At 42.4% G+C, this 18,594-nt stretch overlaps 1 protein-coding gene across 3 annotated transcripts; it reads right to left on the reverse strand.

The window, feature by feature from the left end:
* Positions 1 to 3,710: 3,710 nt before the first annotated feature.
* On the reverse strand, positions 3,711 to 8,362 carry PENK (proenkephalin). Of its 3 annotated transcripts, none has more exons than XM_066331402.1 (3): positions 8,140 to 8,362; positions 7,500 to 7,641; positions 3,711 to 4,692 (listed from the first exon to the last, which is right to left on the reverse strand). In XM_066331402.1, the coding sequence occupies exons 2-3, from the start codon at positions 7,635 to 7,637 to the stop codon at positions 4,027 to 4,029; spliced, it is 804 nt and encodes a 267-aa protein (XP_066187499.1). In that variant the 5' UTR covers positions 7,638 to 7,641; positions 8,140 to 8,362; the 3' UTR covers positions 3,711 to 4,026. The 3 variants fall into 3 exon arrangements, with proteins under 3 accessions (XP_066187499.1, XP_066187483.1, XP_066187489.1); XM_066331386.1 differs by having other exon boundaries at positions 7,852 to 8,362; XM_066331392.1 differs by having other exon boundaries at positions 7,767 to 8,362.
* Between the last annotated feature and the right edge of the window lie 10,232 nt (positions 8,363 to 18,594).

The raw sequence follows: 18,594 nt of genomic DNA on the forward strand, positions 1-18,594 counted from the left end.
CTTCCTGGCCAGACCATTCTAATGTCTAATTGCCCTTCTGTAAAGAAATTCTTCTTAACATCCAACCTAAACCTCCCTTGGTATGCTTTAAGATGATGTTCTTGTGTCCTGTTGCTGGCTGCCTTGGAGAAGAGCTGAACCTCACACGGCTACAACCTCTTTTTAGGGAGCTGTAGAGAGCAAAAAGGTTTCCCCTGAGTCTCCTTTTCTTCAGGCTAAACAACCCCAGCTCCCTCAAATGCTCATCAGACTTGTACCCCAGATCCTTCACCAGCCTGGTGGTGTTTCTCTGGACACACTCCAGCACCTCAAAGTCCTTCCTGAACTGAGGGGTCCAGAAGTGGATGCATGACTTGAGGTCTGGCCTCACCAGTGCCAAGTGCAGAGGGACAATCGCTGCCCTGCTCCTGCTGGCTACACTATTCTTGATCCAGGCCAGGATGCCATTGACCTTCTTGGCCACATGGGCACACTGCTGGCTCATGTTCAGAAGCTGTCAACCAGAGACTCCAAGTCCTTTTCCATCAGGCCGCTGTCCAGCTACTCTGTCCCCAGCCTGTAGTGCTGCAGGGGGTTGTTGTGGCCAAAGTGCAGGACCCAGCACTTGGACTTGTTAAACCTCATATTGTTGGATTCTGCTCATCCATCCAGCCTGTCCAGATCCCTCTGCAGAGCCCTCCTACCCTCCAGCAGATTGACATTTGTATCCAACTCGGTATCATCTGTGAACTTGCTGATGGTAGATTCAATCCCCTCATCCAGATCATTAGTGAAGACATTAAACAGGACTGGCCCCAGCACTGATCCCTGGGGACCCCACTAATGACTGGATGGAAACTGGATATACCAGCAGCACTCTCTGGGTCTGGCCAACCAGACAGTTCCTAACGCAGTGAAGAATGCACCTGTCCCAGATGTAGGCTGCCAGCTTTTGCAGAAGTATGCCATGGGAGATGATGCCAAAATGATTTTTCCTTTTATAAATTGTTCATATATATTCATAGCTCTGTAGACTGTTATTATATAGTTACACAGTTACCTAACTTCAGTATACTTTTCTTATTAGACAAACAAATTCCTGGGGGCATGTTCTAATCTCACTTCTTATGGGAATCAAAATCAAGACACCTTCCCAAGACACTTTCCCATAAACAACTAGTAAAGAAGGTGTGCTTCAGAAAGGGTCAAACCAAGAGGGGGAATTACTTCATCACCTGTGTTTCTAACTGGAGACGCTTGTCAATTATGCTAATGTGCTAAACATATAAAACTCTACATGCCCTATATCACGTGTGCACCTTTCACACATTTTCAGTGAATATTTCAGGATGTTGTGCGCCTGGAGGGACCTTCATAAAAATCATAACCACATTTTATCACCTAACCTTGTTTGGCTCTTGATTTTAGGGCTCAAAAGGCAACAAAGATGGTGGCAAAGGTGTCATATTGGTATAAATTTAAAAGTTTAGTTATCAAAACACTTCATTCTTCAACATACATACTAGATCTCTTGAGTTTTATTCCTTGTTAAATTACCGAGTTTTTGTTCACTGTGAAGGATGGGTAAAAACAACTGGTAAACTGTTTACATCATCAAGTACACCAATGCTTGTTTTAGTTTGAAGGCAAGCAAGGGTCCCTCTTTGACTAAATTACTTTGGCTAAATTACCAGGTGAGTAACTTTTCGGGGAAAAGAAGTGACTAAATGTTGAACTGAAATATTAAGGATGTAATTTTAGTTCTTCCTTGTTGGATTTAGTTTTTTAAAATAACGAGATGGGATTGCTGGGAGAAGTTCTTTGAGCTTTTATTGCAACATTAGCCTCATTACAGGTGAGACAATTGAAAGATGGCAACAGCTCACGTCTTGCTAACAGTAGATGAAGTTTTAGGCTTTTAAAAAGTTTTCTAAATAATAGTAAATTGTTAAGAGCTTATGGACATTTGCATAAACTAATTATTAAAACTACATGTATACTTTATTTTTAACAATGGGTGCTTGTTTCATTTTTATTGCTTTTTAGAAACTTTCTATACTCTTACAAATAAAGCACAGAGCCTAATTATTAAGCTTTTCTATTATTTTGTTTGATATATTTGTTTACTTTCTAAGATTTACCTCTACATAGCACAGAAACATAGTTTTATTATTGCGTGCCTTTGTTTTTGTATTTTTTTTTTTATTTTTAGGTTTGTATTTATACAGCTCTGAGAGTTTTCTGCTTTTTCTGTTTCCCACATTTCCTGGAGTGAACATTTAAAGTAAACCTGTTGCTGATAGCTGCATCCCGTGTGTGGGCTCCAGAACAGCCCTAGTGTGCACAGCTCAGGGTTCTTGTGGATGAAACCGCACAGGTGATGTGTTGTTCTCCAGCCACTATGGGCAGGTGCAATGGAGGAAAGAACGGGAAGACTTTTCCTTTGGCTGGTGGCACCTTGAACTTCGTAGAAAGGTGATAAGGAACACAACTGAATCCTGAAGAGGCCATGGAGCTTCTCCAGACACTTGGAGAAGTATTTTCTGGATTTAAAAATTTCATATTAATCCTGTACTGCAGGAAGAGGTTCCCTGTTTTTTATTGAAGGAAAAGGAATGCCTTACACTGTAGTGAGCCTTCAGCAGGATTTTGATGACTTCAGACAACCTATACCATCCTCTAAGGGCCAAGCCTAAAATCATAACTAATTGTATGTGATGAGGTCTTCAAGTGCATTTCGAAACACATCTTAATTTTTACAAGTCCTGAGCACCTAGACAATCCCATTGCCTTGAAATTAGAGAGAAGTCAGACCATTAATCTGCCCTTTTTGTAAATAAGTAGTACTGTGCAAAACTGAAATACAGATACTGAATGCAGAGTCACTGAGGGGTTTAGGCAGTGCCACGGTCAAGGAAATTTTCATCATGTTAATTTTGTGGAAGTGACCTGTAATGTTTAGTAGTAAGTGGGGGACAACTGCTCACAGACTGGGAATAGACGGGGACAGTCAGAATTATGGAAGGAGTTGCACACTGGGATGGGATCTGGCCTTTGATGTAACCACCTGTGTAAATTGCAAACAATCTACACTGTTAGTGTTGGCTTTTGTGTTTGTTCTCAGATTTACTTATACTGCCTTTGTTTGAAATAGAGAAGTCTGACCAGCAGTTGCCTATATTTCAGTTATGCCAAAGTGATTTACAGCAGCTGAGGAATCAAACACAAAACTATTCCATGGAAAAACATTTGTCAGCTGCCCTGCAAAATCAGGTATTTTTTTGCAGTTTTGGGTCATCTTTATTTTTGCACAAGCTATCTTACCACTTTTTAAATTAGTGTTTATTTTTTTGAGGCCAAGTGTACAATCCTATATTGGATGTATATCAAAGATGTAACTAATCAAAAATATCACGGTGTTGTAGACTGGAGAAATTATTTTAGTGCTTAAAGTCAAACACACTTGTGATTTTTCATTTTTAAAGTCAGTTGTTGAACACTATGAAGTATAAAATTTGGCTTTAAATATTTATTCTGTTAACTGATCAAAATTATTTATTATTCTAATATTCTAAGAAACAGAAAACTAAAGACAAAAGTATGTTTCAACTGTTGTGTGTGCACTGTGAATTCTGTAATTATGGAAAAAAAGGTTGGCATTGCTCTGATGGCTTAAAGAAAAATTGAAATGACATTTGTTTAAATGACAGAGAAAAAACAGCACTTCAGAATTTTTGCAGTTAGGATGAAGAATTTATTGTATATACAGTTAAGCAACTCTACTGTAGATGTAGTTCCTCTTTAAAGAAAATGAATACAGTAATCAAAATAGTTCTAGCATGGAAATTACAATACAGACTGGAACTTGACTAAACCAGAAATCAGTTATTTGACTTGAAAGAACACGGAACCTGAAACAACAAATTGCATTTGCATCATTAACCAAGGACAGTAAAAAACTGTACAGTACAAGCAACACGTTACAATAAGTTATGACAAATAAGGCAGTCTTTCTCATTTAGGACAAAAGGGATAAAGGGGAAAGTATTAAAATCTCATAAAACCACCATATCTCTTTTCCATCTCTGGGACTTCTTTGGAATAACTTTCCCCATCTTCTTCTGAAGGTAGAATGGAGTCGGCAAAGCGCTTAAGAAACCCACCATATCGTTTCTGGTAATCCAGCCACCACTCTGGCCTGCCCACTCTTCTCATGAAGCCACCGTATCTCTTTTGCAGCTCTTTGGCCTCATCTTCCAATTCAGGGCTGCGCTTTACACTTCTCATGAAGCCTCCATATCTTTTGCTGACATCGCCATCGTTTTCATTTGTCTCTCGATAGTGCGCCGCTTCAGGGTTATCCCCTGTTCCCAGAAGCTCCTTCAGCAGATCAGAGGAGTTGGCAAGGGCATCGTCATCTGAGTCTTTCTTCATAAACCCTCCATACCTTTTAGCCAGGATTTCTCCTCCATTAGCTTCATCCTCTGGTTCTGCCCGGTAGAGCTCATCCATTTTCTTCATGAAGCCCCCGTATCTTTTCATGAAGCCTCCATACTTCTTCGCAAGCAAATGGTTCTCATCCAGCTCTTTCTTGTCTCCCAGAGCAATGTTGCCATCCTCAGACAGATCCAGCTTTGCCAGTTGCAAGAACTCCTTGCAGGTCTCCCAGGCTTTGGCAGAAGGCAGTTTTCCTTCACATTCTAGTGTACATGCCTGAAAAATGGATGCGGTTTACTGAGAATGATTTGATAGTAACTATCACCTCACCACGACCTTATCTTAGATTTACTTGTTTATAAAAGAGCATGAGTGAGCCTCTCTTTGTGACTGGCTTGGAAGAAATGCTCTTTGGGAACAGCTGATTTGGTACCTGTCTGTTTTGAAGTTCTTCATATCCCTGAGTGAAGGACAAGGTAGTCTCCACTCTAAGAGACAGACTACCAGATAGTACAAATTGTAGGTCCTGTGTCAAGGTTGCCCCTATATTTCTGTTTCAAAGGAAGCCACAAGTACATTTCCTGTACCTCCCTTACACTCGTGTGAGTTATGATTTTTTTATTTTAATTTACTACTGGGAAGCTAAAAGCCAATTGTGGTTTGCTTCATAATTCAAGTGTAGAGGTGTATTCAAAGTTCATAATTAAAAGTATCAATCAGAATGTTTAGAAAAGAAGTCGCACAGCATGGTCATTGCAAAGAAGCCAGCTGTACTGTACTGTTTGGTATCTTCAATACATTGCACAGCTTTAAAGGCTGTGTGTTGCCATTAGTTTCTCTTTGTGGAACAGATCATTCCAACATGTACCAACAGAAATGCAGAAATACAGGCTCTCTTAGGGCAGGATCAAAGTTCCATTTTTGCTAGCTGGAAAGCAGTGACCATCAAAGAGAGGGAAAAAAAAATAAATCCTAAGCTGCGTTGTTTCTCACTGTGTTGAAAAATTTTCAGGCTACAACATACGAAAAGCTTTCAGTACCTTATGATATCTCATAACCTGTCTTGGGATGATAATAACATAGATATTAGCTACTATTATCTCTCTTGTGTCAGTGGAATTTACATCTTGTGCAGCTATACCCTTCAGTTGTAAAATAAGGTGATTCCAGTGTTTTTTCTTCTTGCCCATGGTTTTCATACCACAATAGGTAAAGAAAAATCATTAACATTTTCAATAAAAGAAACACTCATTCCAACTATAGATTATGTGTTCTAAGGATCCTAACATACTTTAAAGTGTGAAATTAAACTCCAGCACAGCTCTCTCTGATAGCTCATTGTCCACTGCACAACCTGTCTCTTGAGTCTCATTTTAGTCTGAGAAATTTAGATCACAAGAAAATTAAAGGGATTTATACACTTTGCAACACAATAATTCAACTGGCACTACATGCTTATTACTATATATTATAGTCATGCTGTAAAGAGAATAAGATATCAGCTTGTCTGATTTTGGAATTACTCTAAATCAAAGCAAGAATAGGTTTCTCTCTTTCTCAGTTAGTTTTAATAACCTCCTATTGTCAGATGAACATACTCCATAAGTATGAGTGACCAGGTGAAAAGTCTTGTATCTTACAAATACAATGTGATAAATTCAGTTATCATGTTACTAGATACTAATATCTAGAAACAATAGTTTCCAAGAATTGTTCATACATGTTTAACAAATACAAAGTATACTACATTGCTTCTTTACCTAGTTAGCTAATAAACATTATTACAGAATAGGACTTTGATTCTTTCTTTAATGATTACTGAAGGTGTGCAAGAGAGACTGTCAATATAGACATGCAGAACACATACCCTGAAAAGCCCTCCTTCTGTAACGGCAAACTACTACTACTTTTACCCTAGCTGACATTAAAGCTAAAATTTGATTGAAAGGTAATGTAAGCAAAGGGAAAAAAAAAGGGGAAAAAAATGTAGAGGGAACTATTTTGCCAGCTCTCCAAATAATATTGCTCTTCTGAGTGTGCTATGGTTAAGAGTTCTTGAGCTTTTGGAGTAAGTAGAAGCACTCAGTGGTTCTTAATTCTGTGTAAGGCTAGAGAGCTGAATCCTTCCTTTTTCATGATCCCAAGTAACCAGTGACATGATAGGAACGAACTTTTAAAATCCTTTAGATGTGCCGAGAACATGATCCCTCAATGTGTGCATATTTGAGGTCAGGAACCACCGGTGCCACTGGCAAAGCACTTGGCAGCCAGAGTTCCCACCTTCTTCAGGAAGGGCTGAGGGACTCCAGGCTTTCACTGATCCCGATCTTTAAATTTCAAGTTGAGTTGCCTCTCTGACTATTATTTTAAATTATTTCAACATCATAAAAATTACAGATAACCCCCACCCCCCCAGGCCCCCTCATTCTGGATTTAGCACTGGTTGTCTTAAAAGCCAAAGTCTTTCACAGGCATATTCCTAACGCTGCGCAGCACCGTGCAGAGAGGAAAAGCAGCGAAGTTACTGCTACTCATACAGGCTTTAAACCCAGTTTTTTAGTGAGATGTCAGGCAGATCTTTTCAACTCGGCAGCCATCCTGCCCGGAGAGAGCCCATCTTACCATGGAGCCAGCGGACACGGGTCGGGACCCTCCCTCCCGGTTCTGCTCGGCTTCCCCCCGTCCCGTCGGTGCTGGAATGCCCGGCAGCGACCCCTCCTTCCCCTGCAGAGATTTCCTCTCCGCTCAGATTTCCCTTCCTCCTTTTCCTCGTTCCCCGCGGGGCTGCTCGGCGCTCGGTGTGGTTTGTCCCCGTCGGGCGGCGAGAGGGACGGGCGGGCTGGCGGAGCTCCTCGGGGCGTGCATCAGCGCTCTCCGCTCGCTCCTCGCCCTCTGCCCAGCGCCCGCAAGCCCACTACTCCCTTTGTTCCCCCTTCAGGAAAAGAATCTCCCAAGCCACCCCGGTCACTTCCCCCACTATTTATTTTTCCTATTTCGCTGCTTTTCCCCGCTCCCCGTTTCCTCCCTTCCAAGCTGGCGGGGAAGCGGGGGATTGCGGGCGCGGCGGCCCCGGGGGCTCTTACCAGCGGGTGGATGCCGGCGCGGGGTCCCAGGCGGTAGGCGCAGGCGGCGCAGTCGCGGCCGCACTCGGCCCGCGCCCCCGGGAGCAGGCAGGTGCTGAGGGCCAGCAGCGAGCAGCCCAGTCTCAGGAGCAACGCCATGGGGCTGTAAGAAGGACAGGTCAGCCGGCAGCCGCCTCCTCCCGCTCCCACCCCCGGCACGGCCTCCCCCCAGCCTCGGAGCAGGAAAAGGCGGCGTGGAAGGGTTCAGACCAACTCCGCTAAACTCACGCTTTTAAGAGCCGGGGTGATCGCGCTTGCTAGGGAAGCGGGAGCTTTAACAAAGCAGGCGCTTGGCAGCTGCAAGGCAACTGACCCGCCTTCGGAACAGGAGCGGACCCGGAGGATGAAGCGCCCAGAAGATCCCGTTTGGTGAAAGTGTTCGTCCCCAAACACTTTATCCCTCCCCGCCGGCAAAAGCCGGCACCACGGCGGGAGAAGAGACGCACCGCGAGGCGGCACGCACGGGATCCCGGCCCCGCCCGGGAAGGGTTTCCCACCGGGACGCCCCGAGCAACCTCCCCGACGCCGGGCAGCAGCCCCGGCAGAGCCGCCCCGGCCGTCCCTGGGTCCCGACCGCGGGCAGAGCAGCTCACTCACTCACACACACACACAAACACACGCTGCCCTCGGGGCTCCCGGGAGTTGCCGAGGAAGAAGCTGCTCCTTGCTGAAGCCTGGGCGTCGGAGGCGCTATTATTTATAGCGAGCCCGAGCAGCCTCCGGAGGAGCCCCGGGGGAGGCAGGCAGAGCCGGGGCCCGCTGGCTGCTCCAGCGAGGGCGGCTCGGGGGGCGCCGAGCCGAGCCCGCTGCCGGGGCCGGGCGCGCCGCTGCGGAGCGTGTGCGGGCGGCGGCGGCGGCACTTTATAATTCGTGACCGCGGGGAGAAGGCGGCCTCCCCCAATCGCCGTCGGGCTCCCGCTGACGCGGCGACTACGACATCCCCCCCGGCACCACCGCCCCGCCGTCCGTGACTCCGGCGGGGCTCGGGCTGAGGGGGTGTGTGTGCCCCTGCCATCGCGGAGGGGGGAGCGGGGAAGCGGCCCCGGGAAAAGTTAGCGGGGGAAGTTTTCACCGGGGGCGGGCGGGGAATGAGACAGCGCGTGAGTCATGCGGGGGTGGGCGTGAGGGCTGCGGCAGCCTCCCCGAGGTAACCCCGCTCCCCGGGGCAGCGGGAGCAGGTTCCCCAAAGAGCCTCGCACAACGCCGAGAGTGGGACCGGGTTTGGGAATTTTCTGGTATGGAGTCGTTTTTTGTTGGTTATTTGGTTTTCTGGGTGTTTTTTTTGTTTGTTTGTTTTTAATTCTTTTTTCCCCTTCTTTGTTTCCTCCATCTCTGCCACTCTGCCGAACCCCCAAGATGCTGGTGCTGAGAGTTCTTGCTGCTCGTCTTCTGCCTCCCTTCCCGAGCCACAGATGTGAAATAGTTTGGAGGAAACAGATTTTGTTAGACCAAGGAAGAAGAGAAGGGTTTTAATTCGAACCTAGTGGAATTCACAAATATGGGTAGATTTGCATTGTTGTCACAATTTTGGTGCCTAGGAAAACACAACTAGGAAAGAACCAGAGAGAAGCAAACCTCCAAGCACTTCTACAAGGTTCTCAAGCACAGCAGCCAGGGCTGCTCATTGTTGTGCTCCAACTGACATCTTGGGGGCCAGGCATAAAGCAATGACACTGATCCCTGACACCTCTTGTCTGTAGAGGGCTCTGCCCCAGCCATGCTCAGCTGCATTTCTTTGATTGTCAGATGCCAACTTCTACTTCCAGCCTCATATTATTTCTAGCTGGTCTATATTAACTTGATTTTCTTCCAGCATTGTTCTTCAGTTAAAGGAGCATTTTCCCTGGTATGTTTCTGGGGTGGGATTATTCTCTTTAGTTCTCAATTTGCTGAAGTGAACAAGCTGTGCTTTTCATCAGTCTGTCCAAAGATGTCACATGAATGTTCTGCTCTGCATTTGCTATGGTTGGAGCTCATAATTTCTGTGCATGAGTGATGGGAACAGAACACAGTATGTCAGTTGAAATTTCATTAGGACAATAATGTGTAATTATGTTCCCTGGAGGAAGAAGACACCTCAATTTATACCCCCCCCCCCCCCCCCCCCCCCCCCCCCCCCCCCCCCCCCAGGTCTTATTTGCCTTTCCTGATGCTACGTTGATGTCACACACTCACTGAGACACAGCCAGATCTTTATCCTTTAGAATTAAGAGGAAATCCAGTAGTCTTACTGTATGGAAACCATGATTTTTTGCCACCTTGTCTTTACATCAGCTATCAGACTCAGGTTAAGGATGCTCAAAGGAATGTGTGAATTTTCCAAAATACATAATTTCAAGCTAAAGGCATTGCTCTTGCCAATAATCAGTGCATGTGAGAAGAGAATCAGGCTCTCTGTTTACGGAGTAATATCAGCCAACTTTGTAAGTGAGCCCTCAAGAGAAGAGGTAGACATTTAAAAAATCATCCTAGTGGGTATATTTGTGTTAGCATGTGAGGGATTTGCATTTGGAACAATGAGCAAATTGCTATGCCACTGAATCAGCAGGATTGCTTTTAAGTTTGTCCCTGAGTTGGTTAGGGAAGCACTGACTAACTCCAGGAGTGACACATTTGATGTCCCTTTTGCTATAAAGTTGTTCAGTACAAGCAGAGCTTTTTGTGATGGACATCATCAGAGTGGTCCTCTGGGTCACTTACTGACTCTCGGCTCTGCCATCATTTATTGGCTTGCACTCTAATAGTCAGCATGGTGTGACAGGACAGAAAGCCCAGTAGTGTCCTGACTGTTCCTCCAGCAGTGTACATCCCATGTCCCTGGGCTGAGAGGCTGCTGCTTTCATCATTCTGCACACGAGCATCTGTGCTCAGCTCGCTCACTCAGCCCCTCAGCCTGCCATAGCCTTCAGTACTCTGTTTAATGTCACTCACTGTGCCTAATCTGTTCATGATGAAAACCAGCCAGAGTTAGAATCTTACTGTGTACAGAGGTGTGGATAATCCCTGTGGGTAAAATGCAGATTATAACAGGAAAAGATAAAGGATTAAGTAAGGGTAAAGCATATAAAAGGACCGAATAAAAGCTTGTAAATTCTGTGTAGAAGTGAACTAGTGAAGAGGGTTATTTAACTGCATAAGCCTTTTGGTTGATTGTGGGAAACAGGGAAAAGATGGGAATAGACCTAGTGAAAAATGCATATCTGCAAGGACATTTTCATCTAGTGAGAGAGAGAGCAGGGGTATCAGTGTACAGCCAGCAGTGTGTGCAGAAGAAATCCAGCTGTGGCTGTTGCAAGTGCTACAGATATTCCTGACTCTTTGGTCCTCTGTTTCTCCCTGTCATTTGCATCTTTAGCTGGTTCCTCTCTATCACTGGTCCTCATCCAAGATCCTTATAGAGGTTGTAAAGGGGTCCCCAGGGCCTGACAGGGTGGAGAGTGAGAAGGTCCCAGCTGAACTCTGGTTTTACCCTTTCCTACAATGCCTGCTACATAGAGTCCTTTCCTTCCTCCTGAAAGATGCTTATATTCACATAGGATGTGACACAAGAAAGGAGTGATCTAGAGGGTATTTCCTGAAGAGCTCACTTTTCCCAGTGTCAGCAGATGAAAGCTCTGTAATTCCTTGTCTGAGTTCAGTTTTGTACAGGGAAAAGTATTCCTTGCACAGAGAGGATTAAACAAAGAGAGAATTTAGCAAATTCTGCCAAAGTACTACAGAGCAAAAACTACCTCAGGAAAATTAATTACTTGCTGCAGACATGGAGGATAATATTTCCTCTGCAATGGTGAACTGATAGACAAAGAGATAGGGAAGCAGAAAGAGAAAGAACACTTTTCACAGCAGTAAAGACAATAGCTTGTTTTTTGCTACTAATGTTATAGTAAAAATGTCCTGGTGTTGATAAAAACTTAAGCATTTGTATAATCCAGAATTACCACAGACACCAACTGTTTTTATACTGCCATCAAAATATACCAGCCAAAAGAAAACTGGTTTTACAACAGTAGTGCTTGCAGTGCCAAGGGCCCTGTTGCCCTATGGTTTGCCTAACTCCCAGACTTAAGGTAGAATGATGTGAAGCCAAGATGAAGTCATCTTCATTTTACTGATCAAGAAGAACACAATCTGAATGAATTTCTGAAGTGTAGCAGCTGACTTAGAAATGAAATCTCTCTTAGAATTCACAATGGTATCTTTTCTGCAGGACCAGCTTTCCCTCCAAACTATACTCACCATGGTAATCAAGCTGCTACAAAGTCATTAAATGAAGATGAATTAATATAAATATGAAATAAACATCCTTTTAGCACCTCAAGCAATCCTCCTCCCAACACAGAGCCTTTTTGGTAGAATTGAAGAGTAGGAAATGTAGAGCAGCATGTTGATTATTCTCTTCAGCTCAGTGTAAAAGGTCACAGTATTTCTTAAGATCAAACAGTCGGGTTCCATTTAGCTCAGCCTAAACAGGCTTAATTTTTAATGGGAAAATATGTAACTGGTATCAGAGCCAAGAAAGACATTGCAGGTCAGCTCTCTTATACCAAATATAATCAAAGTCATTAAAAGACGTGAGTTAATAATCTGTATATACAAGACACGCATTGTTACTTTTTAAATATCTTTATTAAATTATGTCTAATGTAAGCAGAGAGAAGCTGTAATAAAGCAGACAGGTAGTCAATTACAGTTGGTATGAGTTGCCTAAAATGTACCTTTACAGGACAGAGATGTTCCAGTGCTTCCCAGATACCTGTATATTTCTCAATAAATGTCTAGGTGTATCATTTAAGATATGAAAAAAATAAGAGGGATCTCAATGATGCAGACATTCCTGCTCAGAGCTGCTGAAGGCTATCTTATATGAAGAACTGGAATGCTAAACTTTGGGTCTCAGATGAAGCTGGGTCTCAATACTTTTGCCTTTGTTCAATTTACGCCTCTTTTAAAGGCAAGTCCATGGACAGATCTGGTGGCAATAGGTGATATTCTCACAGAAAGAGCACTGGCAGCTACTGTCCCCGCCTAGTGGTTGATTCCATGTGGCTTTGTAAGGGGGAAGGAGGCTTCATGCTACTTAATCCTAGTGAAATAAAGACTTTGACATGCATTCAGTGTAAGCATGCAGCAAATGCCATTAATAGTGCATTTATTTACCTGAAATTGTATCAGACATTAACAACGAAGCAAATTCTGTTCTATGGAAATACATGGCGATTCACTTTATTACATTCTTCCCTATTTCTCAGAGACAGATGAATATGTGCACTCCATGATTTCTGAGATCAAGCCTGAACTGCAGTAAACAGAATGTGCTGCAGAGTGAATAGAACAAACTGTAAAAAAAAACAAACCTAAATACATTTGTTATAAAAGCATCATTTCTCTCATTTTCACAGAGGCCATTGGAGAGGTATTTCCAACAAAATAAGAAGAAAACAGGGTGCTCGGTGGCAAAATAAATTGTGATGGAATCCAGACGCAGTGATTATTATTGAAGACAATAACTACTCCACGTAAGTGGAGCGATTTATCCTGATTTTTTCAATTAAGAAAAATCATCCATGAATTACAAAGGAAGTATTAGACTCATCTATGAAAAGGATTGCAGTGTGTAATGCATATGTGGAAGGATTAGCTGAAAATCTTAAATGAGAGATTTTGATCACTTCAGTCATATTAAGAAAAGCAAACAAACAATCTAAATAATGTATTTGGAGTGTGAGTTTCAATTATTTTCTCATTATTCACATTGAGGCAGCAGAATTTTGGAGCTTTTTCTCCAGTTACAGCCTTACATTTTCATTGCTAGTATTTTATTGCCCAGTTGGGGAGTGCTGTGTTCACACTTTAGCACAATATCCAAAACAAGTTGTTTTTGCAGACTGAAGCTGAGAGGAGAGCTTGATGTGTTACATTCAGGCAGGATAAAAGCTGACTGAGCTCCTCCTCGTGGGGCACAGCATGGTGCTGTAGGGCGGGCAACTCTCTTATTTTGGGTGCTTCAGAAATGTAGCTTAAAACAGTGTTGGTGGTTGCTGTGATTCCCAGCAGCATGACACGGAGGGGCTTTCAGGTCACTGGTCTTTCCACTCCCACCAGGAGTTGCCTGAGCACCAGTCCTTTCCTGCCTCTGTCTCTGGGATGGTACAGGAGCAGCAAAGGGCTGTGTGTGCTCTTCCTCTTCTGCTTGGGGGATCCCCCAGAGGAGACTGGGATAGCAATAAAGGACATATTCATTTTGTTACACCTCTGCTGGAAATTCCCTTGTTCGTGCTGGGAGTCTGTCTGCCCCACAGCCTGCCGTGCCTGTGCAAGCAGCATCGAGCCTGCTCTCGATGTGCACTTACAGCAAAGCTTGGTCTGACAGTGGGCTGAATTCCTCAGCTGCAAAAGCAACTTTTTGCTCATCGAAAGTAGAGTCCACTCTAGATTAGCTACTGTCACAGTTGACATCCCTGCGGAATTGCAAACAATAAGCAGATGATGTTTATGCAAAAAAATTGAGTGGGAAAGGTGCAAAAACACAGGGTTCTCATGAGGACCATATCAAAGGTCCGTAATTTTTCTTTCAAGATAAAAGATTTTCAGCTGTTTTACTCAAGTTGAGCCCCCAGTTATGTTCCAGAAAGTGTTTTCCATAGGAAAGGAAAGATTCAATGTATCGAGTTATTTAGTGAGGAAGGGGAAAAAGATGCTGACATAAAAAGAACCCTAAGAGCATTTAAAAATGAAATAATGTAATTATCATCACATTCCCTCATTTTACATATATGGTACCTGTTCTGCTGGCCAGTGTTTGTACCTCTTTGGGCTTTGCATTTCTATAAAAAAACCTGGAAATGGAACTCTGACCTTTTCCTTCTGAGATTATTTTCCTTTCCTTCAGAGCTGCTTGCTTTATACTTGAAAGTCATTTAATTTCTCCTGCTGCATAATTGAACACTTCAAAAACTAAAAAGCAACCTCAGCCAGCTGAGTCCTTCTTGCTTTTGCTGTAGTAAACTAGTGAAAGTATTTCATGAAGGTTGAAGCATTGAATTTGCCTGGGGTCTAGGTTTAATTTGATGATTGAAGATTGAATTTAAGGAGAAGTTGGGAAGATCCCAAATGGCTTTGGAAGCAAAAGAGTTACCACGTTGAGTGAAAATGTAGGTGCAGTGACAGTGCACAAGAAAGGAAAACAACAGATGTGATGTTTTGATTATTTTGAGATGACATAAATGTTTTGGAGGAGACTGCCTTGTGGTTGACTCCTTTCCCAGCCTTCAAAGGGGCATCCTGCATTTTGATTGTTGTATGTCCTTGTTATGAGATCTAGTTTTTCCTTTGTCTATTTGAAAGCTTGAAAAATTAGAGTGACAGCCACTGCTAAAGTGGAGGTACAACATAAGCATATTTTTTATATAAAAATGCTCACGATAACATTTCCACACAGCTAACCAGCACTATCTATCCTGGGAAAAGCTTTCTGTGCCACCTCAAAGTGGTGAATTCAACCCTTCCCTCTAATGTAAAGTAACTGCTACCTATTAGGACCTGATAATGACTAGCTTGGCAGCATTTTGCTGGACAAAGCAATTGATGCCATTTCATAGCCTTTGATTGTGCTAATTCAAATATGAGGTATAGTATTTATACCTCCAAGATAGAACTAAAAAATCAGGTATTTCAGACTTTTAGCTTAGGGATTTGGACATCCTTTGGAGTATTCCTTGTCTACAGTGGTACTCTAGGATTTAATCAGCTGATGTGTTCAGACACATGTAAGGTAAATAGACTGGTGTGTGCTAGTATCTCAGAAAGAAAGATGTAGAATATGAAATAATAAACTCTCACAGTGTTGAAATACTATGTATTTTAAGCAGTAATAAGTTGTATTTCAGCTTGCTCAAGTGCATCAGCACCTTAAGTATAGATAATGACTACTGCAAGTCACAGTTGTGAAGTTTTTATGGGATTAGACCAGTTCATGTCATTAAGCATTCCTCAAGCTGATTATATTTCTCTGTCTTTTCTGCTGTTTCCTGCTGTGCATTTGCCACTTCTCTGCAGGCAGCAGTGCTGATCAGTGCCTGGGGCAGGCACTGCACCTGGTTCTGAGATCATCCTGGTAGCTGCCTTTCTGCCTTACCCATATCCTCAGGATGAAGTGGAGTTTTATCATAGCACACTAACTAGACATAAAGGATTTACTGAAATGAGGACTACTCTCTAAAAGTGCAGCAGTGTACTGCTGGTCAGCTGATCAAAAATACCACTGGAAACCATCAGGAGGGGGTGGGAGGCTTTCAAAGAGGCCAGGGAGCTTCTAGGCAAGGCTGACCACTGTCACCAATCTGGTTGTGCTGCTCCTGGCTTCAGCCCTTGGGGATAGAGCTGTGTATTATCTCACAGGTGTTTTGCTTCCCTTTGGAGACAGGATGTATATTGTAGATGGAAGAGCTGACTGCTGTTTTGAGCCTTAGCCCCTTGATTTTATTTGTTTAGGCAGTGCAGAAGCATGTAGATTTACCTGAAAGTTGAGGGGTTCCTGCCAGGGGAGCCCATTTTATCACTGACAGAATATCCATGTTGCCTTCTAAATATGTATGAGATGTCAAATTGTTTTCTCCATGGTACATTTCTGCTTTTGTTAAGAGAATGATGGAGCCTCTGACAGCACTCAGCAGTTGAGCTTCTGGTTCTTCTGTTGAGACCACAAATGAACTCAGAACAGAGTTGCAGATGGGATGCCCAACATGACTTGCATGTAAGCCTAGTGAAAAGATTTGTCAAGCAACTATAAATCAGCAAACCATAACTATGAATCAGTGAAATGTAATGAAGTTAGAGCTCATGAAGAAAAATGTCAGAGCAAATGCCTCAATTATGTAATTTCCAAGGCTTTCAAAATGTAGGTTTTGTGGAGGTCTGCTGGACACATACAGTTCCAGTGATTTCTGCTTTATCTTTTCTGCAGTTTCCTTTAGTCTTCTGGGTATTTGTTGACCTCCAGGTTCTCTGTGTACTAGATGGATCTCCCTGTCTCCTGGGAGTGTGGTGTGTCATGGCCAGATGAAAATCTCCTTTGAATACTTCTCATTAAAAAAAAAAAATAAAAATTGCAGCAATAGAAAACAGAGATGGGAGAAAATGCAAGATTCAATCATGTTTTTTCATCTTGCCTATTATTTAATCTTATGGTGAAAATCTCCCACCCATTATGAGGTTTAGTCTGATATCCGTATTTCTGTAATCCTATTCACGGGCTGTTGAAAGGTACTTTGGAGGAGACAAGTGATTCCATAGTCTAAGTGTGCACTTGAGTCCAAGGAAATAATAACCAGTCCTTTAATAAAAATGTGCTCCATGTGGAGATAAAGTTTGAAATCCAAGGTTGTTGCTTTGAGCCTGATTTGACTGTTTAACAGTGATGAACTGCACTTGTTTCCGAGTCTCAGTGTTTTGGGTTCAAATCAACCTTCCTTTCTCCTACAAGCTACCTGCCTGCTCTGCTAGGATTCACAGGAGTGTGGACTTTATATTTTACACCTGCAAAATTCTTAATCAAAAAATTAGGCAACTGAATTCTAATTGAAAACTTATGATATAGGTTATTTATAGGTTATTATGGTCAGTAAGCTAATAAGGAAAAAAATGAAAGCAAAAGGCAGGGCAATTCAGAGTTAATTTATTTGATATCTATGTCTTAGATATGATTTATAAGAATATTTTATAGTGCAATACAGTAATTTTATTGCATATCTTCAAAGAAGGAAACTGTAATCTGAGGCATTCCAAATACACTACAAAATGGGTTTAGAATAATGAAGAGAGATGCAAGTTTTAATTCTTTAAAGGGTAAGTACATTTGAAATTAATTAGATATGGATTAATTAGTTTTTGTTTATGGCAATAAAATGCTAAATTAAATGTAAGTAATATGGAGTGATATGAAGTTCAAAGAAAGGTGGTGACTTTACCTCTCAGTAATGTTTTCAGTAAAGAGTTTAATTAAATTATAACTTGGAGTTTCCTCACAATGTTACCAATATGAATGTGCAGAGTCCAGTAATGTCTGCTATGCATACACAGAAGTGAATAACACATGTATTTTTACAGGATGAGAACATTCCTGTAAACCTTTTCATCTGAAAGAAAACTGTAATCAAGCTGAATCTGGTAGTTTCTAATGCATTTTGCAAAGGCAGAATTAATGTCATTCTGTAAAACTCTCAATTTAAATTTTGCAGAGGTTTAGGGCTATTTTCTATGTGACTGTGTGATATTTAGTTCCAGGAAGCTGAATGAAAGCAGAGGTTCGGTTTTAATCATGTACTCCTTCCTAGATCTCGTGAAAAGAAACTCTTCACTTTGAGTTGTGATTAATGTCTTTTGTGCAGTTACCTGAGCTACAAATCAGAACATATGGAAGTTGTGGGGGAATAGTATCTGAAGCACAGTGAACTAAGTATTAAATAATTGCTACTTTTATGGATCATTGCTTCTCACACATCATATTAAAACAGATAGAAATTACAGTACAGAAAAGAAACTCATAGCAATAGTAGTCCTGCTGATATTTACTCTCCAGGTTGCTCCTTTTTGTTCTACCTTTTTTGTGTGTAAGGAAAGGGATACAGGTAATCCACCGGCTCTCTTGAGTGAACCCCAAAAATCAGCATTTACTCTTTAATAAAATATTCCATGAAACAATGAGAGATTGTCAGCACTCCACCTTTCCCTGCCTGTTCAGAGTAATCTCCTTGGCTAATCTTACTTAACCTCTACCTAACAATTAAGATCCATTGTCTCAGTCCCATGAGGAATCTTTCATGGCTGAGGAGTACAAAGTGTCACCCTTTAAAAATTACTGCCAATATCTTGGCTGGTCCAAATCCATGTAGCTACAGTGATGCCATATTTTGTATTCTTGATGAAGTTCAAAACTACTTTTTCTTGTCTATGTGTCATGTACTTACGTTAATATTTTTCCAGTCTGCCAGTTTTTATGGCACTGATCTTTTTACTTGTTATGCATCATTTGATTTAATTCCATTGCAGACAGTGATTT

Source organism: Sylvia atricapilla, chromosome 1, assembly GCF_009819655.1.
Source record: "Sylvia atricapilla isolate bSylAtr1 chromosome 1, bSylAtr1.pri, whole genome shotgun sequence".
NCBI classification, from domain to species: domain Eukaryota; kingdom Metazoa; phylum Chordata; class Aves; order Passeriformes; family Sylviidae; genus Sylvia; species Sylvia atricapilla.

Excerpts from the sequence above, each read along its gene's own strand:
- PENK (XM_066331402.1), bottom strand. The coding sequence starts at position 7,637 with ATGGCGTTGCTCCTGAGACTGGGCTGCTCGCTGCTGGCCCTCAGCACC. Across the intron at positions 4,693-7,499 it reads GCGCCGGCATCCACCCGCTG|GCATGTACACTAGAATGTGA; the intron begins GTAAGAGCCCCC and ends TCCATTTTTCAG.